The sequence below is a fragment of the Tauraco erythrolophus genome, chromosome 4 (genome assembly GCF_009769465.1).
Source record: "Tauraco erythrolophus isolate bTauEry1 chromosome 4, bTauEry1.pri, whole genome shotgun sequence".
In the NCBI taxonomy this organism is placed as follows: Eukaryota; Metazoa; Chordata; class Aves; order Musophagiformes; family Musophagidae; genus Tauraco; species Tauraco erythrolophus.
In genome coordinates, this window is record NC_141468.1 from 1,640,543 (window position 1) to 1,667,988 (window position 27,446).

General features: G+C 53.2%; 2 protein-coding genes across 4 annotated transcripts; one reads left to right on the top strand and one right to left on the bottom strand.

The window, feature by feature from the left end:
• The first annotated feature begins 2,268 nt into the window (after positions 1-2,268).
• Positions 2,269-16,177, top strand: ASB13 (ankyrin repeat and SOCS box containing 13). 3 transcript variants are annotated; one of them, XR_015222113.1, is made up of 7 exons: positions 2,269-2,313; positions 4,857-5,044; positions 6,585-6,735; positions 10,162-10,296; positions 12,325-12,516; positions 13,536-13,715; positions 15,879-16,177. XR_015222113.1 is itself a non-coding variant. In XM_086610029.1 (6 exons), exons 1-6 carry the CDS (start codon positions 2,271-2,273, stop codon positions 13,661-13,663), a joined length of 837 nt encoding a protein of 278 aa, XP_086466155.1. In that variant the 5' UTR covers positions 2,269-2,270; the 3' UTR covers positions 13,664-14,884. The 3 variants fall into 3 exon arrangements, 1 of the variants encoding a protein (XP_086466155.1); XR_015222112.1 differs by lacking the exon at positions 15,879-16,177 and adding an exon at positions 14,050-14,884; XM_086610029.1 differs by lacking the exon at positions 15,879-16,177 and having other exon boundaries at positions 13,536-14,884.
• A 10,495-nt stretch (positions 16,178-26,672) lies between these two features.
• On the bottom strand, positions 26,673-27,122 carry LOC104383103 (calmodulin, striated muscle). Its single transcript, XM_009991181.2, has one exon. The coding sequence runs from the start codon at positions 27,120-27,122 to the stop codon at positions 26,673-26,675; it is 450 nt and encodes a 149-aa protein (XP_009989483.2).
• Positions 27,123-27,446: the final 324 nt, after the last annotated feature.

The following is a 27,446-nucleotide window of genomic DNA, read 5'->3' on the forward strand; positions in this document are numbered from 1 at the left end:
CAACCATGGCACAAGCAGCTAAGAAATGCCAGTCCTTACAGAGATGCCAGGAGGCCCGGCTCCCTGCTCCGCGTTGCACGTGTGACGTGCTGTTTCCAGGAGGTGATGCCATCGATGACATAATTACCAAGGAACTCAACTCTGGTCCTGGTGCCTCTGCAAGAGCAGCTCGCTCAGCCCTGGCACCTGGGTGGACTCCGCTGCTGTCCAAGACCCAGAGAAAATAGTTCCACCACATTTTTGGTATGCACCATGCCCCAGTTGCCCCAGTTCTCCCCCTCCCAGCGCTCTCTCCAGTCCACTCCAGCACGGCCAAAACCTCTTTGCCATAGCAGCTCCCTCAAACATGCTCTCACCCAGTTCCTGCACCCCATGGCACAGCCACATGGGTGGCCGTCCCAGCCTGTCCTCTCCCTCCACGCGGAGACCCCTCCCCAGCTCTGCACGAGCACCAGCCCCTCAGCCTTGCCCCCCTAAAAACACCCTGTGTCCCCAGATCACCCTCCCAGCATCTCCCTGTGTTCCACACCAGTTTCATGGGCCCCTCCAGCCTCCTCTACCCACTGTCAGCACACCAGTGCCACCACTACCCGCTCCCTACACACACACCAGTGACCCAGTACCCCTTCCCACACCGCAATTCCCCCAAATACCACCTCCCCACATACACCAGTACCCCTTCCCCACAAACCAGTGCCCCAAACGCCACCTGCCCACACACACCAGTGCTCTAGTACCACCTCTGCACACACCAATGCTCCCAATATCCCCCTCCCACCACACACCAGTACCTGCCTCCCCATACACCAGTGCCTCCAGCCCCCTTAAACACCAGTGCCCCCAGTACACATTCTCCTTATACACCAGTGTCCCTAGTACCTGCTCCCTACACAAACCAGTACCCCCAGAACTCCCTCCCCACATATACGAGTACCCCCAGTATCCCCTTCCACCCTGAGTACCCCAAGTACCCCTCCCCACATGTACCAGTACCCCCAGCACCCCTCCCCCCCACTCCAGTACCCCCAGTACCACCTTCCCACATACACCAGTGCCCCAAATACCTGAGTACACTTCCCCTCTACCAGTGTCCCCAGTACCGCCTCCCCACATACACCAGTACTCCCAGTACCCATGTCCCCCCACCAGTGCCCCCATTTCCCCTCCCAACACACAATAGTACTCCCAGCACCATCACCCTCTCCCCACACAACTGCCTCCAGTACCATCTCCCCTGCACCAGTGCCCCCATACCTTGTCCCCCTCCACACCAGTACCCCCAGCACCCCTCCCCACTGCACCAGTATCCCCAGTACCACCTCCTCACGCACACCAGTGCCTCCTATACCCTGTCCCCCCAACACCAGTACCCCCAGTACCCCTCCCTCCCAAGAACCCCTAGTACCCCTCCCCACTGCACCAGTTTTCCCAGTACCGCCTCCTCCCATACACCAGTACCCCCAGCACCATCACCCTGCCCCCCACCAGTACCCCCAGCACCCCTCCCCACTGCACCAGTATCCCCAGTACCACCTCCTCACGCACACCAGTGCCTCCTATACCCTGTCCCCCCAACACCAGTACCCCCAGTACCCCTCCCTCCCAAGAACCCCTAGTACCCCTCCCCACTGCACCAGTTTTCCCAGTACCGCCTCCTCCCATACACTAGTACCCCCAGCACCATCACCCTGCCCCCCACCAGTACCCCCAGTCGCCCTCTCCCCTGCACCAGTACCCCCAGTACCCCTCCCTCCCAAGCACCCTCAGCACCCCTCCCTCCCAAGCACCCCCAGTACCCCTCCCCACTGCACCAGTATCCCCAGTACCACCTCCTCACGCACACCAGTGCCCTCTATACCCTGTCCCCCCCAACACCAGTACCCCCAGTACCCCTCCCCTTCGCACCAGTATCCCCAGTACCACCTCCTCATGCACACCAGTGCCCCCTATACCCTGTCCCCCCAACACCAGTACTCCCACTACCCCTCCCCTCCGCACCAGTATCCCCAGTACCGCCTCTCCACATACACCAGCACCCCCAGCACCATCACCCTCCCCCCCACCAGTCCGCCCAGTCCCCCTCTCCCCCGCACCAGTCCCCCCCGCACCCGCCCCGCCCGCGCACTACAACTCCCGGCGGCCGCCGCGGCCGGAGCCGGAGCCGGGAGGAGGAGGAGGAGGAGGCGGAGGAGGAGGAGGAGCAGCGGAGGAGGCCGAGCCCGGCGCAGCCCCAGCGCTGCCGGAGCCGGCGGCCCCCGGCGGGCCGGGCCATGGAGGGCCCCGCCAGCAGCGGCTCCCTGCGGGGCGAGATCGGTGCGTGGGGCGGGGGGGGGAGCGGCGCGATCGTGGGGGGGTTGTGTGCGGGGGGGGGGCGGGGGGGGGCGCTGCTCCGGGAGGGGACGGGGCTGTTCAGCGGCGGGGCCCGGTGTTAACGTCGTGTTTTGGGGGTGGGCGGGGTGTTTGAAGGAAAGGGGGAAGAGGATGGGAGGATGCTGTCGGGAGAGCCCTCGCGTCTGGGCGTGGGGAATTATCCTTGTTCCTCCGGGAGCTAAGCGGTGCCGGGGAGCTGGAGGAGCGGGGATGGCTCTGTCCTTGGGCCGGGGGGTGCTGGTGGGTGAGAAGCTCAACATGAGCCGGCACCGTGCGCTGGCAGCCCAGAAAGCCAACCGTGTCCTGGGCTGCATCCAGAGCAGCGTGGGCAGCAGGGCGAGGGGGGGGATTCTGCCCCTCTGCTCTGCTCTCCTGAGACCCCCCTGCAGTGCTGCCTTCAGCTCTGGGGGCCCCAGCACAAGAAGGACATGGAGCTGTTGGAGCGGGGCCAGAGGAGGCCACGGAGATGATCCGAGGGCTGGAGCACCTCTGCTCTGGAGACAGGCTGAGAGAGTTGGGGCTGTTCAGCCTGGAGAAGAGAAGGCTCCGGGGAGACCTTCCAGCACCTTCCAGTGCCTGAAGGGGCTACAGGAAAGCTGGAGAGGGGCTTTGGACAAGGGCGTGTAGTGACAGGACAAGGGGCAATGGCTTTAAACTGAAAGAGGGGAGATTTAGATTGGATATAAGGAAGAAATTTTTCCCTCAGAGGGTGGTGAGGCACTGGCACAGGTTGCCCAGAGAAGCTGTGGCTGCCCCATCCCTGGAAGTGTTCAAGGCCAGGTTGGATGGGGCTTTGGGCAACCTGGTGTAGTGGAGGGTGTCCCTGCCCATGGCAGGGGGATTGGAACTGGATGATCGTTGAGGTCCCTTCCCACCCAAACCATTCTATGATTCTGTGATTCCTTGGAGGGAGATGGCGAGTGGGAGCCGTGAAACCCCCCAGAGGGTCCAAACCCAACATCCCACCAGCTTCTGCTTCCACCTTCCCTCCGCAGGGCTGGAGGTGACAAAGCTTCTTGCGCAGCTGCTGAGACATCGTGTCCCTGGGATGGGGCACAGTGGGCAGGAGCAGTGGGCCAAGCCGGCATCCTGCCCTGCAGATGGACCGTGGCAAAGACGGGTGCAAGGCCATGCTGTGCAGCTGGTTCCCCTGGTAGGGATGCTCTCTAGCTGCATCAGGAACCAGATGTTCCTCGGTGTTGTCCTTCAGCTGGCAGGGAAGAACCATGCGGCTTGGTTTGGGTTTTTTGGGGCTATATAATAAGTCCTTAATGAAATGCTGCTGGAGCTTGTTCTTCTTCTTCTCAGTCTTGTTGGTGACAAAGTGATGCTGCTCAGTGGTGGTAATTTGAGAGCCCCATCCTCATTTGGACTTCTTGCTTCTCCTGATGTAAACCACAAGAAGCTCCAGTGATGGGAAAGACATCCTTCCCAGGGATATTGGCAAAGGGAACAAGGATCTACCAAGCAGATAAAAAAGCCTGCGTGTACTGTGTGCTGTGAAAACGCCGGTACTTGTGTGATTCCCTTTCAGGGAGTGGTTTCAGTCCACCATACACCTCAGCATTTTTTAAAAATAAGGCAAATCATCCTTTTTCACCCACTCCACAGCATGAGTGCCGGCCTCGAGACAGGGATCTTACGGAGATGTATTCAAAGGGGAGGAACTATAGTTGCAAGGTCTAGTTTGCTGATGGTTTTTAGACTTGACCTGCATGCGGATGGTACCACTCTGCTCCTGTAAGCCCCACTTTTGCAGAGTACCAAGGCTGGTGTTTTTTCAGAAAGGATGGATTCATCTGGCTGAAGGTTGCATGAAAATGTGCCGGGCTGTTCTTTGCTCCTTGCTTCCTTGAAAGCAAAACACGCCTGGAAGGAGAGGATATTGTCAGCGAGTGCTGGGAAGTGAAGCCCAGAGTGGTGCCCTGTGTAGGGTAGATGCTCAGCAAAGGTGTCGAAACTACAAACTTTGTTGTCAAAGCTCTGTTGACTTTTTGGGAAAAGAGTTTTTAGGTGGGCTCGGTTGATGTGGGTGATGGTTGATGTGTTGGAGGTGGCCCATTTCCACTGATTTCAGATGGAGCCAGGAGGACAGTGCTCCTGCTGCTAAATAGTTAAGAGCTCACTGGGCTGAATCTGGCCCTCATGAATGCTGCTGGGGTTTGTTCTTGGATAAAGCTTCGAGCCAGCACTGTGAAGCGTTTCGGAAAATCTAAGGGAGCCCAACATTAGGAACAGTCCCTGCAAGGGCTGCGGTCAATGGTGGGTTCCAATGTCCCCCTGTTCAATGGGGAACCCACAAACATGAAGCACCCAATTTAAGATCACATGTTGAGTGGAGGCATGATGAGGAATAAGCTTCTCATTCCCAACTCTCTCTTCTAGCTGCCAACCTGCGTTCCCCATCTGCTTTTCTCCAGCACAGAGACTCGTTTGCTCCACATGTGTGGTTTTATTTACTTATTTATTTATTCTTTCCTCTCTAGGCTTCTGGGCTGATCGAACACCAGTTCATGAAGCAGCCAGGCGGGGGGAGATCCTGCAGCTGCAGCAGCTGATAGAGAGCGGCGCCTGCGTCAACGCGGTCACCTACGACTCTATCACCCCGCTGCACGAGGCGAGCCTGCGAGGCCAAACGCAGTGCGTCAAGCTCCTGCTGGCCGCGGGGGCCCAGGTGTGTGTTCGGGTCTGATCCGACTGGGAACGGGACGTTGTCTTGATGTCTGAAGTTATTTCTGGGATCTGGATTCTCCCCGTCTAGCTCTAGGCTCTTCTTCGTCACCGTGGGCTTTCTTGGCAGTCAGCAGGGGATGGCAGGCCTCTTCGCAGGGTGTCTGAGCTTGATGAGGGCTTAGAAAACTGCCTGGAAGTATTTCTGTCTCTCCCCTTCTCTCTTCACTGACCATCAACAGAGCCCGGGGTGACTAGAAATCAAATTTAGATGACTCAGGTATCTAAAGCTGGGTTGAATCAAGGGGCCAGAAGGGGAGCAGGGGACATGTAGCTTGCAGAAAGTATTCATAGAATCATAGAATCGTCTGCTTGGAAGAGACCCTCAAGATCATCGAGTCCAACCGTTCCCCCTGCACTGTCAGGGTCCCTAAACCATGTTCCTCAACACCAAATCCACACGGTTTTGAAACACCTCCAGGGGTGGGGACTCCACCACCTCCTTGGGCAGCCTGTTCCAATACTTCACAACCCTCTCTGGAAAGAAATTCTTCCTGATATCCAACCTAAATTTCCCCTGGCGCAACTTGAGGCCATTCCCTCTCGTCCTGTCATTAAGGATCTATAGTTATTCTTTTGTTTCTCCTTCTATTTCTTTTGTTTCCGTAATAAAATTAAACAGTGGCTTTGGATGTAGCTGGCCACGACCGTCTCCAAGGGCTTGTGACATCTCACACGCCGAAGACCGCTGTCATAGAATCATAGAATCATAGAATGGTTAGGGCTGGAAGGGACCTTCAAAGGTCATCTAGTCCAACCCCCCTGCAAGGAACAGGGATATCTCCAACTAGATCAGGTTGCTCAGGGCCTCGTCCAACCTGGCCTTGAACGTCTCCAGGGATGGAGCATCCACCACCTCTCTGGGCAACCTGTTCCAGTGTTCTACAACTCTTATGGTAAAAAATTTTTTCCTAATATCCAACCTGAATCTACCTCCCTCTATTTTAAAACCATTACCCCTTGTCCTATCACAACAGGCCCTCCTGAACAGCCTCTCCCCATCTTTCTTGTAGGCCCCCTTGAGGTACTGGAAGACCGCTATAAGGTCACCCCGGAGCCTCCTCTTCTCCAGGCTGAACAGCCCCAACTCTTTGCAAAGCCGGTGAAGCGGAGCACGTGCGCGCTCCGTGGTCCTCAGCACAGTCAGCCCACTTGGCTGAGTCCACTGGTGAAGCTGGACTTTGCCCGAAAGCAGACGAGGGATTGCGTCCGTGTTGCCCAGGCGCAGCGCTTGTCGCCTTCAGCAGAAAAGGGGTAGAAAAACGTAACAATGCAAATCACAACAGCCTGACAGCGTGACATGGATGTGTGGCTGTGCCCTGGGAGTGATGGGGACAGCGCAAGCCAGGTTGCTGGCAGTAGCAGCCAACTCTTTTCCTGAGTCCAGACTATTTCTAGAGTTGAAAAAAGTGAAAACATAGGCGATAGGGTCCTGCCAGACAGCAGCTGACAGATACCTAACATTTTTTTTTTTTACCTTAAAGGTGGATGCCCGGAATATCGATGGCAGCACTCCGCTCTGCGACGCCTGTGCCTCGGGTAGCATAGAGTGTGTGAAGGTGCTGCTGTCCCACGGCGCCAAGGTGAACCCTCCCCTCTACACAGCGTCTCCTCTCCACGAAGCCTGCATGAATGGTAAGCCCACCTGGTCTTGTCTTTGCACAGTTGTTTGCAGCTGGGAAAAAAGCCCCAACAAAAGCAACTGCCGAGTATCTTGAATGGACCATAAGCTGTTGTTGCTCATCAGATCGTTACAGCTTGCAAATGTATCAGCTTTAGGTGAGCACAGCTCCCTTTGAATGCAAAGTGCAAAGCACTGTGGTATCAGATGAATATATAAAGCCACCCCTTGTGTTGAGAGCTTTTATCTCCCATGACAGACCTGAGATAAGATGTTAGGCAGAGAAAGCACCAGCTTCTTGATGCTCCATTAGAAAACCTTGAGCCAAACCAGTAGCTTTGCTCCTGTGAGCAGAGGGGAGTTCACATCCTTTTCCTCTGATCCAAGTTGAGATGGGAGAAATTGTTCTGATTAAGACATGAGACTGTCTTAATCAGGTGGTCCTGTCCCAGACCCCTCCTGGATGTTCAGAGCTGATGGATGAAGCTGTCAGGTGGGAAGAAAGTGCCAGGGACTGTTGGGCAGCATAGGATTATAGAATGGTTTGGGTTGGAAGGGACCTTAAAGATCATCTAGTTCCATCCCCCCTGCCATGGGCAGGGACACCCTCCACTAGAGCAGGTTGCTCAAAGCCTCATCCAGCCTGGCCTTGAACACTGCCAGGCATGGGGCAGCCACAGCTTCTCTGGGCAACCTGTGCCAGTGCCTCACCACCCTCAGAGTGAAGAATTTCTTCCTTAGATCTAACCAAAATCTCCCCTCTTTCAGTTTAAAGCCATTGCCCCTTGTCCTATCACTACATGCCCATGTCAAAAGTCCCGCTCCAGCTTTCAATACAGGCATTGCTGCTTGTATTGCTTCTTGTCCCTCTCTCAGCCTTTTCCAGATGGAGAGTCTGTCCAGGGGATAAGAGAAAACTTCAGGAAGCAAAATAATGTTCCAGCTGGCACGTGCCAGCCACTCTCTGCTCTCCCGTTCTCTACTCAAGCCTCTCCCAGATATTTGGATCTGAGTTATAGAGCAAGAGCAAGCATCAGGAGTGGAGTGGAGCTTCTCCCTTCTGAGGAAAGGCTGAGGGAGCTGGGTCTCTTTAGCTTGGAGAAGAGGAGACTGAGGGGGGACCTCATTAATGTTTATAAATATATAAAGGGTGACTGTCATGAGGATGGAGCCAGGCTCTTCTCAGTGGCATCCAATGATAGGACAAGGGGAAATGGATATCAGCTGGAACATGGGAGGTTCTGCTTAAACATGAGGAAGAACGTCATAGAATCATAGAATTGTCTGGTTGGAAGAGACCTTCAAGATCATCGAGTCCAACCATTCACTCTGCACTGTCAGGGTCCCTAAACCATATTGCTCAACACCAAATCCACACGGTTTTTAAACCCCTCCAGGGATGGGGACTCCACCACCTCCCTGGACAGCCTGTTCCAATACCTCACAACCCTCTCTGGAAAGAAATTTTTCCTGATATCCAACCTAAATGTCCCCTGGCACAACTTGAGGCCATTCGCTCTCGTCCTGTCATTCCTAACGTGGGAGAAGAGACCGACCCCCATCTCCCTACAACTTCCTTTCAGGTAATTGTAGAGAGCAAAAAGGTCCCCCCTGAGCCTCCTCTTCTCCACACTGACCAGTCCCAGATCCCTCAGCCGCTCCTCATAGGACAAGTTCTCCAAACCCTTCACTAGTTTTGTTGCCCTTCTCTGAACCTGCTCCAGCACCTCAATGTCCTTCTTAAAGTGAGGGGCCCAAAACTGGACACAGTACTCAAGGTGTGGCCTCACCAGTGCTGAGTATGGGGGGACAATCACTTCCCTGCTCCTGCTGGCCACGCTGTTTCTGATCCATGCCAGGATTCCGTTGGCTTTCTTGGCTGTTTGGGCACACTGCTGGCTCATGTTCATCGGCTGTCAACCAGCACCCCCAGGTCCTTCTCTGCCGTGCAGCTTTCCAGCCACACTTCCCCAAGCCTGGAACGCTGCAGGGGGTTGTTGTGGCCCAAGTGCAGGACCCGGCACTTGGTCTGGTTGAATTTCATACAGTTGGTCCTCGGCCCATCGATCCAGTCTGTCCAGGTCCCTCTGTAGAGCCTCCCGACCCTCAGGCAGATCAACACTACTTCCCAATTTAGTGTCATCTGCAAACTTGCTTTACCCTTCTTCCCAGTAAGGGGAACAGAGCACTGGAACAGGCTGCCCAGAGAGGTTGTGGAGTCTCCTTCTCTGAAGATGTTCCAAACCTGCCTGGACACGTTCTGGTGTGATCTGATCTAGGTGATCCTGCTCCGGCAGGGGGATTGGACTGGATGATCCTTTGAGGTCCCTTCCAATCCCTGACATTCTGGGATTCTGTGACAGCAGCAGTGGTGGTGGGAGCAGCAGAGGAGTATTTGGGTGTAATTCCTCCCCTGAAGTTACACTTGCACAGATGCAACAGCACCTCTAAATCATTTTGTGCCTCAGTTTCCTCTTTGTAACATGTCATACCTCCTCTCTCCTCCCCTTCACTGCTTTGGTTAGATGCTGTCCTGGACAGAGTTTCCCTTTGACTGTGAAGGCTGTGGGAGACAGCATTTTTAACAAACAGGTAGTCACTTAAATACGTGGCTGTGAGCTCTCCCTTAGCTTTTCCTCATTAAGCCGTTTTCCTAAAGCTCGTTAACGATGACTGCCCGCTTTCTGTGAAGTCGTGTTATTAGCATCGGAAAAAGCAGAGCTGGAGTGGTCCTGAAGGTGATCCAGTCCTCCCAGGGCAGGGTCAGCAATACCACCGGCTCCATGAACAACAGGAGGTTTAGTACAAACCCTGAAATTCAGGTTTCTGTGCCCTGACTTTCTGTTCAGCCTGGAGAAGAGGAGGCTCCGGGGTGACCTTATAGCGGTCTTCCAGTACCTCAAGGGGGCCTACAAGAAAGATGGGGAGAGGCTGTTCAGGAGGGCCTGTTGTGATAGGACAAGGGGTAATGGTTTTAAAATAGAGGGAGGTAGATTCAGGTTGGATATTAGGAAAAAATTTTTTACCATGAGAGTTGTAGAACACTGGAACAGGTTGCCCAGAGAGGTGGTGGATGCTCCATCCCTGGAGACGTTCAAGGCCAGGTTGGACGAGGCCCTGAGCAACCTGATCTAGTTGGAGATATCCCTGTTTCTTGCAGGGGGGTTGGACTAGATGACCTTTGAAGGTCCCTTCCAGCCCTAACCATTCTATGATTCTATGACTTCCTGCTCTGGCTCAGTGCTGGGCAGATGTGACTCAGTTTCTTGTGTCCTGGGCTCAGTCCTACAGTGTGTTGTGTTGGCTCACAAACGTTTCTATTTTGCAGCGTCACCCCAAATATTAAACAAGCTGTTTGTAGATCAAGCTGATCTCAACATGCCATATGCTCCTGTTTGAGCTGGATTCTTTCTTTTGACTCGGACCTTCCCTTTCTGAAGGTAGCTCGGAGTGTGTGCAACTCCTCATCGATGTCGGTGCAAACTTGGAGGCTCACGACTGCCATTTCGGGACGCCCCTACACGTGGCCTGTGCCAGGGAGCATCTGGACTGTGTGAAGTTGCTGCTCAAGGCAGGTATGACTACCATGAGGTTTGCTTCTGGGTGGGCAGTATGTGGTGGTGTCCGTGTGCAGCTTTCTCGAGGAAGAACTTCATTCACAGCATGACGTAGATGACAAAGGTGAAAGGTTTTCCCTCTACCTGAGCAAAACTTAATGCTTAAGCATTTTCTCAGCGTGTGCCAGTCAATATCCAGTTTGTGATGTTCTCCATCAGTGACATTCCCATTATCTTATTTTAATAAAATTCAGAACTCTTCAGCACCCTAGAACAAAGTTTCAATTTCTTCCCCAAAGTGGTATCAACTGGTGTGCGTGTGTTCATCTTTGGTAGCACAGTCGTACAGGATTTGGATGAGGCTTTGAGCAACCTGGTGTAGTGGAGGGTGTCCCTGCCCATGGCAGGGGGGTTGGAACTGGATGATCTTTGAGGTCCCTTCCAACCCAAACCATCCTGTGATTCTATGATTCTATGATTGTATGATTTTGGATAGGTGTTAGGGAGAGGTGTTAGGGTTTGATGTTGTACAGAAAACCAGAGATGAAGTCACTTCATACCTCAGGGAGATCTGGTTAGTGTTATGACCAGATGAGTTTGCTGGATGTTCAAGTCAATGTTCTGTGTTCCAGGTTTCACATCCCAGTTTTCCTGCTGCTAACTTTTGGGGGAATTTGGAGTTGATCTTTTTCTCCCCTTCTACTGTCCTCTTGTGAGACCCTACCTGGACTACCACGTTGAGCTCTGAGGTCTCCAGCACGTAAGGAGGACATGGAGCTGTTGGAGTGGGTCCAGAGGAGGCCACGAAGGTGATCCAAGGGCTGGAGCACCTCTGCTATGGAGACAGGCTGGGAGAGTTGGGGCTGTTCAGCCTGGAGAAGAGAAGGCTCCGGGGAGACCTTCCAGCACCTTCCAGTACTTAAAGGGGCTACGAGAAAGCTGGAGAGGGACTTGGACAAGGGCGTGTAGTGACAGGACACGGGGCAATGGCTTTAAACTGAAAGAGGGGAGATTTAGATTAGATCTAAGGAAGAAATTCTTCCCTCTGAGGGTGCTGAGGCACTGGCACAGGTTGCCCAGAGAAGCTGTGGCTGCCCCATCCCTGGAAGTGTTCCAGGCCAGGCTGGATGGGGCTTTGGGCAACCTGGTGTAGTGGAGGGTGTCCCTGCCCAAGGCAGGGGGGTTGGAACTGGATGATCTTTAAGGTCCCTTCCAACCCAAACCCTTCTGTGATTCTGTGATTCTTGTCTTTGCTTGTGCTTACCAGGAGGCGATTTGACCCAGGATTGGGGATTTGTTTCGTTGAACATTAGTTGTCTAAAAATGACACATCTAAGCTAGCTTGTTTCCAGCCACCCCAGTTGCCTGTCTTGGGCACCCATTGACTGGTTCCTCAGAAATGCCTGTTTCTCCTCGTTAATTGTAAAGGGGAGTTCAGTGTGGCCACGTGTATCTAAAAGTCAGTTGTTTGAATTCCGTGAGGTTCATCTCACCTCTGCTGAACGAGTCAGTTAGTAAAATGTGAGCAGTTGGGGTACGAGAAGGTCCTTTTGCAGTAACCTTAAAAAAGCCAAACTTTCTTAGCAAAAATATCTGTAACGAAAACTTGATCCTGCAGTAGTGTCTGACAGCGAGTTGCAACATCTCCTGGGTCTGGGGTATTTCTGTTAAAACAAAGTTGTTCCCGTTTGCCTTGAGTGGGAATGCTCCACTGAGATGACTGGGAATGGCCCTGTGCTGGCTTTGGCCAGCAGAGATTCAGGAAGCAGTTCTGAACATCACACTCAGCAGCTTATTTCTCCGGTAACATGGACTGAAATCCTTTCTCTGCAAGGAAAACATAAAACCAGAGAAGAAAACTCATGCGTTGCCAGCACCAAGAACTCGTCCAGCTGTTTGGTTTCCTGTTTGTGCTGTTTTGTTTGGATCTTGTTCTGGCTGCTCGTGTGTGTTTTAACAGTGTTTTTTTTCTCCAGTCAGACCACTCCGTACGTTTGGGTCAAGCGAGGCTTTCATGAACAGACTTGTTTTCCTTTCTGTCCTCAGGGGCAAATGTGAATGCTGCTAAACTCCACGAGACAGCCCTCCACCACGCAGCAAAAGTGAAAAACGTTGACCTGGTGGAGATGCTGATTGAATTTGGAGGAAACATTTACGCAAGGGACAACCGAGGCAAGAAGCCGTCAGATTACACCTGGAGCAGCAGTCCCACAGCAAAGTGCTTTGAGTTCTATGAAAGTAAGTGAGGGATGATCTCCTGCCCCGGGAATTTGGTGACTGCCAACTGCATTGCGCCACGTCACGATTCTCAGTCTGCTTTGATTTGAGGATCCCTGATCATCTTCAAGTGAAGGTGTAGAGTAGTTCTTGGTGGCAAATGTGTGCCAGCTGGCTGTAGCCTAGCTCTGCTTTGCTAGTGGTTGAATGACAGTGGTGAGATGGTCCAATTCCAGTCTCTCTCGTGCGTCAGCATCGGTGTTTATGCTTTGGTGCATTAAGTCAGGTCAAGGAGATCACCCAGTTTAAAACTTGTTTTATTTGGCACAGGGAGCGCGTTAAACTTTAGCCGTGCTGACTGTCTGCCTTTGGAGGAGACGTTTGGCTGAGCTTTGAGGATGGCTTTAAATCTTTCTCTTGGTGACCCTTACAGGTCCTTCTGAGCAGTAATTCACAGACCCTTCTGAGCATTTGCAGACTGCTGCTGCACTAGGTGATCCTAAACATCAGAGGGTGGTGAGGCACTGGACCAGGTTGCCCAGAGAAGCTGTGGCTGCCCCATCCCTGGAAGTGTTCCAGGCCAGGTTGGATGGGGCTTTGAGCAACCTGGTGTAGTGGAGGGTGTCCATGCCCATGACAGGGGGTTTAGAACTGGATGATCTTTGAGGTCCCTTCCAACCCAAACCATTCCATGATTCTATGATTATTAATGGAAATCTGAGTTTTAGGTAGTCCCAGTGGATCAGAGCAGGTGATTCAGTGGGCACTGCTGGGCTTCAGGGGATGCAGGCGGGGAAGGGAGCTGGGAGAAGCTTAGTATTTCTGGTGGGATTTGTATTGGGATGAGCCTTGAGAGAGCACGCCCGTGGCTCCGCAGTGCTTCCCTTGGGCTTGCGTGCTGCAGGAGGTCAGTCGAGCGCTTGCAAGCAGAGCCCGGCTCGCGATGGCGGCAGGGACGGTGCCAGGCATCACCCCCCTGGGCGACTTCGGCCGTCGGCTGAGCTGCAGCCCTGACTTTGGATCCTCTTTTCTGGTTTTAGAAACGCCTCTGAGTTTGTCGCAGCTCTGCAGAGTTACGGTGAGGAAAGCCGCTGGGCAGCGGGCGCTGGAGAAGATTGCCAAGCTCAATATTCCTCCACGACTGATCCAGTACCTGTCCTACAACTGATGGGGGCGAAGGTGACCGGGAAGGACAATACCTGTAGCTCCTGCAGTACCAAGTATCTATCTCTTTCTCTTCTACCTCCCCGCAAGAAGCTAATTTTAATTTAAGCAAACTGGTGTAAATAGTATTTATGAGGCAGCACTTCACAGCCCTTCCTCTTCTCCGTGGGCAAAGACGGGCTCAGGCAAGCTGGAACCTCTCCTGGGGTGACCCGTTAGACCGTCGCTGTGTTCGAGGCTGTCACCCTCGCTCTTTGAGCGGGATTAATCTTGCCTAATTTTTCCTGTCTCTAGCCTAAAGACATGTCCATAGGACCCAGCCAGGCTCCCTTTGCAGTCAGTGCAGAGAAACAGATACCTCTGGAGCATGATTCATCTGTCCTGTTGTAGATGCCCGTGCTGGGATGATGCAGTATTCTTCGGGAGCTCCTGTCTCCGCTGACTGCAAAGGGATGTCGAGGAGATACCCTCGGATACGGACAGCTGTGTTTCTGCAGTGGGAGCGCCGGATCCCACCTCTGTGTTCCTAACTCGAGTGACAACTGTCTGATGCCAAGGGACGAGGCTCGAGAGACCTGTGTGCTCTAGCTGGAAGCAAATTGAGTCCCCAGCCAGCTCAGGACTGGCACAGCAGCCAGTTACTGACTTTCCATGGACATCTGCAGCTTTGGCTCAACACCAGCAGTGAGGACAAACTGCTGCCAGATCAGGGTTGACTTGGCCCGTGCGCCTTCCTCGCTGGAGGTGAGCCAGCTCTCACTGTAGGGTTCCTCTGGGGCATCACCATGTCTAATTTTCAAGCCTGAGCAGGAAGCAGGTCTCTCTGCACATCCAAGGATGCTTCCCTCCTGATGGCTGGTCCCAAAGAATATTTCTCCACTCGCTCCGAGCCGCTGCAGCCGCTCTGTGGGTTTGATGTGCAGTAAGTGGTGGAGCTGCTGCCCGCTGGTGCCTGAAGTACGGTGAGGGTACGTCCCTTGTGTAGCAGTGCAGCAGATCCCAGTGGTGTGTACCCACATGGGAAAGGCAATAGGAAGGCTGGGCTCTGCCTTGGGTTTTGCAATTTTTATTTTTACCCCTCTGAGTTTGTTTCCCAGTGCTGGAGCCTCTCCAGAGGTTGGCAGTGGGAACCAGCCCTGAGCCATGTGCTGCTGGGTGCTGTGCTCGAGTGCTTTGGCTTCAGCAGGTGGGACTGCAGCTTTGTCGCTTCGGTGATGTAAACCTTCAGGGTTTGACGGAGCAGAGCCAAAATTGTTGTCTGCCTTCCAGATGAGACATCACATGTTGTCTGGAGGCAGTAACCTCCAGGCTACGTGGTACAAAGAGGATGGAGCTCCCTGATGTCCCCATGGCGAGTCTTAGCACTGTGATGAGAACGAATTCCTCCTCTCAGTGACAGCAAATGTCACAAAATCTGCTGTCAAAGGTGGCATCAAGCCAACTCGGGTCTCTCAACATCCTTCATGCTGTGAACTAACACTTGGGAGCAAACGGTCGCTTGCCTGCTGCCTGCAAGATCTCACGGGCCTCAGCATCGGGAGGGAGGGGGAAAATAGCACAAGCACAGGGTTAAAGAGCTGACGTGGAGCTGAATGCACTTTAATGGTGACCAGCAAATCACTTAATTTTTTAAAATTTTTGGTTAGGTTCATTCCCCCCCATACCCTTTTGTTGTTGTTGTTTTGGATTTTTTTTGCTGTGCCGTATCATCTAGAACAGGACTGAAAAATTTTCGAGATCCTGCTCTTTGAGGGATTGTCTGTTTATAATTCTCTCTGATTTTAGTGTTTAAAGTATCCGAAATGTGAAATTACCCAGAAGCTCAGGGAAGCCCTAGAGATGTTTAGTGTGGGATTCATCTCTGTGATTGACAGGATAAAGGTTTTGTATTGTATCTTTCAAGAAAAAGCTTCCTCTGCCCAAAATGCATGTCCTTACAGATAAATACGTATTAGGAAAGTGCCCTTTTTAGTAAGGTAGGGTGAAAACCTTCCCTTTTGGTTCAATTCAAATCCCGTGTTAATTGCTTTTTTAACATTGCCCAAGCTGGTGAAATAACAAAATGGTAAAGTTTCCAGTGTAAAAATAAAAGACTCGAACAACTGAGAATAAAACTACAAGTTCCTATTTATGTAATCTTTGGTTTTTTTCCTCTCTTTTAACTCACCACTCTGGTAGGTCCTAAAGTTTGCTTATTGTTTTTTAATCTCTTCTAAGAGGTCCTGCTGATTTGGTGGCAACAGCCAGGCTCCTTAGGTACCAGTTTTCTTAAGACATCTGCATGTTACTGCCGTGTCCGGAGGGAGAGGTGTTCCAGGAAAGTCCTGTGAGAGCCAACGAGCTGCAAAACAGCACCCAGATCCTCTCCTGGTGCGCCGTGGTAGTGAGGAGGGTGGCCGGATCATGCCGTGGCTGTTGGTGACTCGATGGGTGTTTATTTGTGCATTTCTGGGTTTCTAAACTGCAAGTGAAAACTGGGATTGAGATTGCCCAGAGAAGCTGTGGCTGTCCCATCCCTGGAAGTGTTCAAGGCCAGGTTGGATGAGGCTTTGAGCAACCTGGTGTAGTGGAGGGTGTCCCTGCCCATGGCAGGGGGGTTGGAACTGGATGATCTTTGAGGTCCCTTCCAACCCAACCATTCGGTTGGACTGGATGATCTCTAAGGTCTTTTCCAACCTAGAAATTCTATGATTCTATGATTCTGTGAAATTAAGATGAATATTAGAAGCTTTGGAGAGAACATTGCCTTAAGAGGAGGACTGAGGTGTCCACTGGTCTCTCTTGGCCCATGAATTGCTGAGTACCTCCACTTACGAGTACAAGAGGCCATGGCAGGTCATTGGAGAGCCATCCCCAGCACTCCACTTCTGCTAACCTGTCGCGCCGCGGTGCCCCGCTTGACGTGAGCCACGGAACTGGACAGCTCAGGATCACCCGCAAGACATCCCAGAGGCTGTGGACGTGCTGTCCTGCATCCCAGTAAACCATACCTGTCTCTCATTGCACCATCACATCGCAGGTATGGGTTGGGAAAGACAGTTGTGGCTGCCCCCAGGAGATTCTTCCTCCGGTTATTTTTGCACTGGTTGTGTTTTATTGTTCACGTGTATAAGAAAGGTCTCAAGAGGACTTTATCTTCTGGAAGTTTTGTGCATCTTACCTGGGTGATGAGGTGCTGTACCCTCTGGCCAGGTAGGGTTGACTTCTCTCAGTCATGGATTAAAAGACTTCATAGATTTCATAGATTTCTAGGTTGGAAAAGACCTTAGAGATCATCGAGTCCAACCGTCCCTAGTCCCCATTAAACCATATCCTCAAGTAGATCATCCACCCTATTCTTAAACACATCCAGGGATGGGGACTCAACCACCTCCCTGGGCAGCCTGTTCCAGTGGCTGACAACCCTTGGGTGCTGGAGACTTGGAGATCTCCAGCACCCAATTCACGCTTAGTTTATAGGGACTGGGTGCCTTTGCTGTTTCGGTGGCAGCCAAAGGACCTGTGGGTTTGTAAAGAGTTTGGGACTTGTTGGGAATGAAAGAGGCTGTCTGAGTCATGGGTATTATTAAGTGAGACTCCTCGACTGACTCTGCTTGGGTTACGCCCTCTGCTTTATTTTTATGTCAGGTTCTGGCTATTCTTTGGCTTCCTTCACCCTTTAATCCGAATGTCAAATCAGGGCATGAATCCAGCACAAACAAACCCAAACCCACCAGGCCAGTCCTGCTTTCATCCGTGCCGTTCCTGACTTCCCAGTCTGCAAACCCAGTTGAGCATTTCGGGCCACCTCCCCTCTCCTGTGGCTTTCTGCTTCCTGCCCCACCAGCTTTGCCCCAGGTCCAGCAGCACGGAGAGTGGTCTGAAGTAACCCCTCTGTTTTGGAGAAGCCCAGGTGTGAACAGGGCTTTGCTTTCATCCGTGAAAGTCATCTTTTGGAGAGTCAGCCTCGCTCCTGGGCGCTGTTGATCGCTCCTGGCTGAGCTTCTTAAGATCACCCTGCGAGCGGGAAGCTTGATCCTAGCAGCTTTTCTCCAACTATGTGAAGCTTGTCCAGAAAAAGCAAGGTGTGACTGAAGCTGATGATGCCTTGGAAGAGAAGAATTAACTCCTTGTAACGCCAGCAAACGTTGTCTTCTCTGGACGAGGCGGAGATGAGCCACCGTGCCCGAAGGAAGGATTTGTGCCGTCGGTTGAGTCTTGGCGTAAAGATGCAACAAAGGAGGTAAGATGTTGAATGCAAGCAAGTTTTGGGGTTTTTTTTAATTATTTTTTAATATCTTCAGGGAACTTTGTACAAGAGAACTGCCCTAAGCTCAGCAGCAGCAAACAAAGACCTCAGTGTCCTCTGGAAGGTGGCACCTGAAGATGAGTAACGCGGCGGTTGCATCATGTTCAGAGCAAGCGTGAGCACGAAGTGTCTGTTCTACCTCTTGATTTAAAAAAAAACCACAGCCAAAACGCTGAAGACCTGGAGTATTTTCCTGATCTTTCACACACCCTGTTCATCACTTCCCTCCTTTCTTCAGGAGAACGAGTGGTCTTGCAGGCACTTGCAAGAAGGTGGCGCCTGTCCCGTACTCTTGAGCCGGAGCTGGTGTAAACCGAGTTCGGGGGGTCTCTGCTGACTTGTACTCACTTGAGGTCCAGCCTTGGGCAGCTCAGAGGCTGGTGAACGTCCTGTTCCGTGGTTTGCGGGCAGCTGGAGCACCGGTTGTTTTGGAATTGGGATTTTTTTTAAGGCCAAGATTGTTATTTTCAAATTTAAAGCCAGCATCTAAATCCAGAGCAAGGTAGCGAAGCATAGAGGAGGGAAAAAAAACCCCTACTGATTTCTTAGGACCTCTGGAAACCTTGACTACTCCTACTTGACACCTTTACTTAACCCCAGGCTCTCCTCCCTGCATGCCACCGGTGGCAAAAATCTCATCTTTCCTGCAAAGAAAACCCCAAACCAACACTTTTTCACCAACCTCCAGGTAGGTGCCCTGTACCTGTGACACCTTGATGCTTCTCTGGGTTTAAGCACCGAGACACCAGGCTCAGGAAGCGTTGACCTCTGTTTGGAAAGAGTACGGCACGCTACCGAGGTGTTTGTATTTCTCCCCGATGGTCTGGGTTTTGGTGGCTCCTGGCATGCCGTGGTGGTAAGATTGGGGCAGGTGCAAACGCACTGGGGTGTTATTTGTGATTAAAGCTCGCTCTGAAAGGTTTGATCTGTGTTTCTTCTGTAGATGGTTGTGGTCAGGGTGTGGGGTCTGTGTGGGAGCCCTGCCACCTCCTCTTGCTTTGTTGACTTCGTCTCTAATTGCAGCGAGGCTGCGGGCAGCCCGTGGCTTTATGGACCTGTGCAACCAGCTGAAATTACCCTCCTGAGGACCAACCAGTCCAGGTCTGTGCTGGCTGGGTGGCCACCTCCAAAGAGTTATAGACAATGGCTTGATGTCCAAGTGGAAACTGGTAACAAGATGTGTCCCTCAAGGGTCTGTACTGGGACCAATACTCTTTAATATCTTCAACAACGGCACAGTGGGATTGACTTCGCGGATGACACCAGGCTGAGTGGTGCAGCTGGTTTGCTCGAGGGAGGAGACAGCATCCAGAGGGACCTTGGCAGGCCAAAGGAGTGGGCCCATGCAAACCCCATGAAGTTCAACAAGGCCAAGTGCGAGGTCCTGCACTTTGGCCACTCCCCAGTATCAACAGAGATGATTGAGAGTAGCCCTGTGGAGAAGGACTTGGGGATGCTGGTGAATGAAAAATTGGAACCTGAGCTGGCATTGTGTGCTGGCAGCCCAGAAAGCCAACCGTGTCCTGGGCTGCATCCAGAGCAGCGTGGGCAGCAGGGCGAGGGAGGAGATTCTGCCCCTCTGCTCTGCTCTCCTGAGACCCCTCTGCAGTGCTGTCTTCAGCTCTGGGGTCCCCAGCACAAGAAGGACATGGAGCTGCTGGAGCGGGGCCAGAGGAGGCCACGGAGATGATCCGAGGGCTGGAGCACCTCTGCTATGGAGACAGGCTGAGAGAGTTGGGGCTGTTCAGCCTGGAGAAGAGAAGGCTCCGGGGTGATCTTATTGCAGCCTTCCAGTGCCTGAAGGACCTACAAGAAAGCTGGAGAGGGACTTTGGACAAGGGCGTGTAGTGACAGGACACGGGGCAATAGTTGTAAACTGAGAGAGGGGAGGTTTGGAATGGACATAAGGAAGAATGTTTTATGATGAAGTTGCTGAGGCACTGGCACAGGTTGCCCAGAGAAGCTGTGGCTGCCCCATCCCTGGCAGTGTTCAAGGCCAGGCTGGATGGGGCTTTGGGCAACCTGGTGTAGTGGAGGGTGTCCCTGCCCATGGCAGGGAGGTTGGAACTGGATGGTTTTTGAGGTCCCTCCCAACCCAACCCATTCTGTGACACTATGATTCTATAAAACAGCCTCGTTTTTGTAGGTCACAGGCTTTTAGGGACACGCTGGCTGAGATCTTTAGAGGACACTGAAGCGATGAACAACAAGCCCCCCTCATGCCCCCCAAAAGTTTTAGTCCTTGTTTCCCAGGGATGCTTCCCACATCTCGCTGAAGTGTCCTGGAGGAACACTGGAGGAAAACCGGAGGCTGGAAACAACATTCCAAAGAAACTGGGAGGAAGACGACGCTGTCTGGGGACAAAGGGACAGTCCCTCTCTTCCCTAAGAGATGCTCTCCTGCTGACCTGCTCACCGGGTCCTTCTCATGGGCTGGAGGAGCCGGTCATGGGAGGAAAAGGTACCTTTGGGCTTTTCAGGAGGTGTTTTTTGTGGGAACCGGCACCGATTTGTGACGGGAACGGGCAAAGCTTCGAAATCTGCAGGTTTTGTTGCAGCTGGGGCTGTGGGGAGCCTCTTCCCCCCCCATGGTGCCGCTTGACGGTGATGCTCCCCCAGTAAGAACAGAAAAACCTCCCACCAGCCACGTTTTCACGGGGGAAAGACAAATCCTGGAAAAGCCTGGAAAATCTGCTCCCCGAAACAAGCCCGGGCGGTTTTGCGGGGGCGGATGGCAAAGTCATCGCGGGTCCCCTGAGCCAAGATGCTCTTTTCTTCCAGCAAAGCCCTTAAATCCGCAAACACGGGCCCCGTTTCACCTGTGTTTGGGTTTTTTTTTCCTTATCCTGGTTAAAAACGAATAGCAGCAACAAGTTGCCTGGGAGACAAGAAGCACGGGGCAGGTTGTGCCTTCTCGGATGAGATGAAAATAGGGTAAAAAAATGGGATTAGAAGGGCTGCAAAACAGTTATTTCTTCCTTTCAGCTTTGCTTGGACTAATTTTTTTTTTTTTTTGACATCTCTTCTTTTTTTTTTGGCATCTGATTTGGGGCTAGTATAGACCAAAGTGGGAAATTAAAGGTGTTTTTTTTTTTAAGCTATAAAGAGGGGAAAGTGCTGCACTGGGCTTTAAACCTACGGAGATTGGAGCTGGGATTTTTTTATTGATGGTTTGTCATCTCCGGGGGTGATTTCTAGAGCTATGGCACCATCCTCCTCCCTATCCTAGGGAGAAAAGAGGGAAAAGGCCCCCAGAATCTCCTCTGGCTGGGATGCGGTGGGCTGTGGTTACGTGGGGCTGCCGGCACGCCGGCGAGCGGAGCCGCGTACGTGGTGGCTGAGGTCATGGTGCTATTAATTTCCCGTTAAAACGGGCTCCCGGCGCTGCAGGGATGGAAAATGAAGCATCTCCGATTGCAACCGCTGCAGTTAACCCTTGCAGGGATGCCTGGCTTTTTGGCTTGAGACCACCAAATCCCACGGTGTCGACGGTAGACTACATCCCTTGAAGGTTGATGGTCACCATCTTGGCGACTCTATGGCTGCTTATTCTGGTAACTGGAATTTGGGAAACCCCTTGGCCTTGGAAGTGGGGAGAGGAGCCATGTGAAGCGTGGTGGCAGCTGTGGGGTGCTGGCGTCGCTGTGAGGAGCCCTGAAGTGTCTTTGCAAAAATCCCTTGAGGCTTTACGTTGAGCCTTGGGAACGCTGGGGAGATGAGATGAGGAGGGCCGGGGAGGTGTCCGCCCATCCTGGCAGTGGGGCACAGGGAATTAGAACAGCCCTGGGGCTGCTCTCGGTGCGTCTCAGGTTCAACAAACTACCTGGGATTTGAAGAGCATGGGGACCCTTGTCCTGGTCCCCTCTCCTGGTCACAGTTGTCCCCATCTCCTGGTTGGTCTGGTTCCCTCTTCTTGTCCCACTTGTCTCCTCTCCTGCTCCCACTTATCCCCAGCCCAAAGACTTGTCCTTGTCTCCTGATCCGTCTTGTCCTTGTCCTCTGGCCCTGCTGGTCCCTTCTCCTGGTCCAACTCGTCTCCATCTCCTGATCCCACTTGTCCTTTTCCCCAGGTCCCACTAGTCCCCTCTCCTGGTCCTACTGGTCCCCTCTCCAGGTCCAGCTTGTCTCCATCTCTTGGTCCTACTTGTCTTTGTCCTCTGGTCCCACTAGTCCCTTCTCCCAGCCCAACTTGTCTCCATCTCCTGATCCCACTTGTCCTTTTCCCCTGTCCCACTGGTCCCTTCTGGTCCAATTTGTTTCCCTCTCCTGGTTCCACTTGTCCCTGTCTCTTGGTACCACTTGTTCCATCTTTAGGTTGGATTTTTCCCCTCTCCTGGTTCTTTTTGTCCCCAACTCCTGGTCTCATTTGTTTCCCTCTCCTGGTCCTGTTTGTTGGTCTCCTGGTACCATTTGTCCTCACTCCTTCTCCAACTCATCCTCATCTCCCCATCCCACTTGTCCCCTCTGCTTGTACCACTTCTGAAGGCAGCAGAGGCAGTTTGGGTGCAGACTTGGCAGGATTCACTGCAGACTTTTGGGGCCAGAGCCTTTCCCCACCAGAGGAAGCCCAACACAGCCCCTCCAAGCCCCATCACTGGATGTCCCAGCAAAAGCATCCAAGAGGGTAACGTGATTTTGGCTCTGGCTGTGGGCTGAGACTGGGAAAACTCATGTTGTGTAAAGTTCCATGCCTTGGATGCTGTTGGGCACCTGCATCATGGTGGTACCCAGTGTCCCAAGTGGGACAGAGGGGCTAATGCCAGAAAAAAAGGACATAAAATCAACTGCTCCAGTCCCACAATCAGGCAAAATTACCCCAGTTGCCCCAAAGCAATTCCCCATCTGGTGCAATTTTGGGCTCAGTGCTGGATCTGGCCCCAAACTGCTTCATTCAGCATCATCTTGGCCATAACTGGGCACCGTGGCCCATCCTGCCTCACGCCCCGTGCCCAGTGCGGGGTGATCTGAGTTTAATTTGTGTACAATTTTTTTTTTTTAAATTTCTCCCCCAGAGAGTAATTTCTCCTTTCACGAATAACTTAAAAGTGAAAAAAAAAAAAAAAGTGAGAAAAAGGACTTTAAAACACGTTAAAAAAACACCCCTGAGAAATGAAACAGTTTTCTGCCAAACTAAAATATTAGAAAAATGTATTTGTAAAGGGTTTTTTGGGTTTGTTTTTTTTTTTTAGTTATTTATTCCCCCGTGCAGAACCTGGGTTGCTCCAGCCCAACCGAGCTCTCCTCTGCGACATCCCCCAACCTCCCTTCAAAAATCCATTCTTTTTTCCCCATTTTTTTATGGCAGCTGAGTGTCGAGGGGCCTCCCCTTCCCGCGGGCAGCAGCATTTCCCAGGCACTGCGTCATGTTTGCTCAAGAGCAGAGTTATTGCCGGGGAGGAGGCAGGGAGCTGCGGCCCGGGGGCTGCGGGAAGGGGAAAAAATGGGGAAAAACAGGGAAAAAATCCTGCCCTTCTTTTCAACATCCTTCAGGAGGGCTCAGAAAAGCTCCTTGGTCCATCTTGGGGGGGGGTCTCAGTCTTGTTTCCCCAACTTTAATGAATGTGTTTTTAAAGTCCAGTTGTTGTAATGTTATTTAAATGTTTTGCTAAAATAAAAGGGACTGGGGAGAATTTGGGAAGGGTTCAGCAGCACTGGAGAAGAAGCGTCTCTGGTCCTCCATGGTGGGTGATGCTGAGCTGCTTTTCTCCTAAAAAGTATCATTTTAGAGAAAAACTGTGCCCAGGTGGAGCGGAACCGTGAGCAGGGCAAGGGGAGTGATGAGCGGGTGTGGATGGGCCGCTGGTTGTGAGTGGTGCTGGAGCCCTCGGTGGCTTTTTTGTTGGGTGGGCTGGAGGAAACTATGCAGAAAGGTGGTGGAAGGTTGTTTGCCAGTGGTGGAGGTGGGATCAGCTGCTACAGTCTGGATCCAGGAGATCCCGCTAAGTCTCATCCCAAGGGATCCTCCGCACCACATCCTGCAGGATCCTCCATGTCCCACCCTAGATGAACCCCCAGGTCCCATCACAGGTGATCCCCCATGGGCCATTCTAACGGATCCCTTGTCTACCACGCCACGTGATCCCCCCTCAGGTCCCATCTTAGATGATCCCCCCAGATCCCATCCTAGATGATACCCTAGGTCCCATCTTGGGGTGATCCCTCAGATCTAATTACAGGTGATGCTCCAAGCCCCATCCTAAGTGAGCCCCAGCATGCCGTCCCAGGTGACCCCTCCCAGGTCCCATGTTACATGATCCCTGCGTCTTATTCCAAGGTATTGCCCAGGACTCATCTGAGATAATCCCCCAAGCTCCATTGTAGGTGGTCCCCCGTGTCCCACCCCAGGTGAACCTCCTCCAGGTCTCCTCTTAGATGATCCCTGAGTTCCCTCAGGTCCTAGCCTAGATGATCCCCCAGGACCCATCTCAGATGACCCCTACCCCAAGTCCCACCCTGATGTCTCCATCCCCAGGTGCAGAGGACCACCCTGACCAGGCTTTGGGGTGAAAACGGCTAATGTCTCTTCCTTGGCACCCACGTACCCCCTCTTCCCACCCTTCATGGTCCTCCCCCAACCTCCCAGGCACCGAGTGCATCTCCTCCTGTACCAGCTCAATTAATTTCATGGTTAACCAACGCCCGTTTCAAACCGCCCTGTGAGTCACGGACCTGCTCCATGTGGCAGGAGCAGCGTGCAAGGTCCAGGACAGATCCTGCACACCCCGTCCACGCCTTCCCCCCAGCAGGGCCATTTGGGCCTCCAAAGCTGGATTCGGGAACCAAAATCCCCTCCATTTTGAGGCCCTGAGCAACCTGATCTAGTTGGAGATATCCCTGTTCCTTGCAGGGGGGTTGGACTAGATGCCCTTTGAAGGTCCCTTCCAGCCCTGACCATTCTAGGATTCTACGATTCTATGATTCCATTGGCAACGCTGAAGCAAACGGGACCCTCCCATCCATCCGTCTGTCCATCCCGAGTGACGTCAGCGGAAACGTTCCCGCTGTGCTCCCCAGCATCAATTTGGGGGAGAAACGGGCAAAATAAACTTTCTTCTCCAGCTGCCGACGGCGCTGCGGGGCCGGTGCTTCTGGGCACGCTCCAGCCTCCCGGTAACGAGCGGCGTTCCGAAAAACCAGCTCAGGATAAGCGGCGTGAAAAAATATCTGGTGATTAAACAATCCCAGGATAGAAGGAGAAGATGTGGAGCCTAAAAATGCAGGGTATGGTTTCCTAAATAATCGGCATTAATAAATAATCACGTTTTTCGGGAAGGTCTAATTTTAGCCGCTCGGGTACAACAGCCCGGTGTGACCCTTTCAAGTCTTGATTTTGTTGGATTTGGGGCTTTTTTTTTTTTTTTTTCTTCCCGTTCTCATTCCCTGCGGAGCTGCAGGCGGGTTGGGTGCACGTGGTGAAGGTGCTGGGTGCAGCGAGCGTGGGTGTGCTCAGCCGGCGTGCAGGCACTTGCCCGGTTTTCCCAGCGTCGGGAAAACAACTGGGATTGCCAAAGATCCCGGCCCCGGGGATGGGCTGGAGGTGGAGGGGGGTGGTGAAGTCCTCGTGGTGGCTTGAACATCCCTGGAGCCACGATGTCCCCCCCCGTGCAACATCTCGTGCCGCCTCCCCGGTTGCTCGTTAGTGCCTGAGCATTAATAAGACCCATTATAATTAATAATAATTATTATTAATTCAAACCCCTCCGTGCAGGGAATCACCTCAGCCCGGAGTGGGAGAGCTGCTGCAATTGAGTTTCACCCTTTTTGTGGGGAAACTGAGTCACGGGGAGTATGACGAGGCAGATTGTGGCTTCCTGGCCGTAATCCTGGATGTGAATCCTGCTCTACTCATCTTGGGGATGGGGATTAGGGCTAAATCCAGCTGCCAACTCTTCTTTTAGCTTGGGGGGGGGAAAAGAGCCCCCAACACCCTGGGGGTGCAGACAGCAGACCCCAAAAATGATGAGGATTTGGGGTGGGGATGGCCACAACTCCTGGGGACTGCAGCTGGAGGGTGCCCAGCACCCACGAGGGGCATTTTTCCAGCTTGTAGGGAAGAAGAATGAGGGGAAGGAGGAAGGGGGTGATGTGGGGGTGACCCTGGCTGGGATGCACTGTTATGGGTGATTTGGGGAGGGGTGTTGTTTTTTAGCAGGGACCCCAAAAAGAAGCCAACGGAAGCACTGGCAGCCACCAGGACACGGGGGGACAGCTCTTTATTGGACTCGGCGCGGTGCCAGGGGACGCGTGGTGGCCAACGGGACCTCTACGGACACACGAGGTGCGTCTGGTGGGGGGCAGTAGGAGGGACCCCCCCCGTGTCCGTCTGCACCCCAAGCCCCATCCTGCCAGGTGGGACGCCCACATCCGACGCAGACACTGGCTGGTGATGCTCCAGCTGGGAGAAAAGAGGATTTTCCAGCCCAGGATGGTGGAGAGAAGGCGGTAGGGGGTGGAGGGGCTGGGGGACCACCACAACCTCTGTTCCCTATAAAGAAATGAAGGAAAAATTTTAGAAAAGCACCGTGAACTTTGAGTTTTCCAACCACTGGCACAAGTTGTGGGGCAGGAGGTGATCGGGATGGAGGAGATGCAAGATTTGGGGTGGCCATTGCAGTGAGCGGGATGGACTCTTGGTCTGGGGCTTTCTATGGACGTGGGGTTGGGCGCGCAGACACATCCCAGTGAGTTACCTGCGAGATGGGGTTGGAGGTGGTTGGTGAGGGGCTCACTTCTCCGTCATCATCCTCACGAACTCCTCGTAGTTGACCTGCCCATCGTTGTTGCAGTCGGCCTCCTTGATCATCTCGTCCACCTCCTCGTCCGTCAGCTTCTCGCCCAGGTTGGTCATGACGTGCCGCAGCTCCGCCGCGCTGATGTAGCCGTTGCCGTCCTTATCGAAGACGCGGAAAGCCTCGCGGATTTCCTCCTCGCTGTCCGTGTCCCTCATCTTCCTCGCCATCAGCGAGAGGAACTCGGGGAAGTCGATGGTGCCGCTGCCGTCGGCGTCCACCTCTCCCACCATGTCCTGCAGCTCCGCTTCGGTGGGGTTTTGCCCCAACGAGCGCATGACGGTGCCCAACTCCTTCGTGGTGATGCAACCATCTCCATCCCGGTCAAAAAGGGAAAAAGCCTCCTTGAATTCGGCGATCTGCTCCTCCGACAGCCGCTCAGCCATGGCGCTCGCCGTTGCACGCGGCTCTGCCCCGGCACGCCGCGGCGCCGGCGGGGAGGCGCGGATGGGGCCTCCTCCCTCCAACCTGCCTCTCCCCGGATGAGGAGGAGGAGGAGGAAGCAGGCGGGAGAGGCTGAGCTATGGGGTCAGCAGGAACGGTTCGGCCGGACCCCCGGTGGAGTGGGCAGGGGGGTTTCGGGGTGCTGGAGAAGGGTGACCAGCAGCCCCCTTGGGCCACCCTGGCTGCCATCCCGTTGCTCCACCAGCGGCGTTTCGCGGGGCTGGCTCGTAACGAACCCCCTAATTAAGGGATTTGCGCTGCGGCTT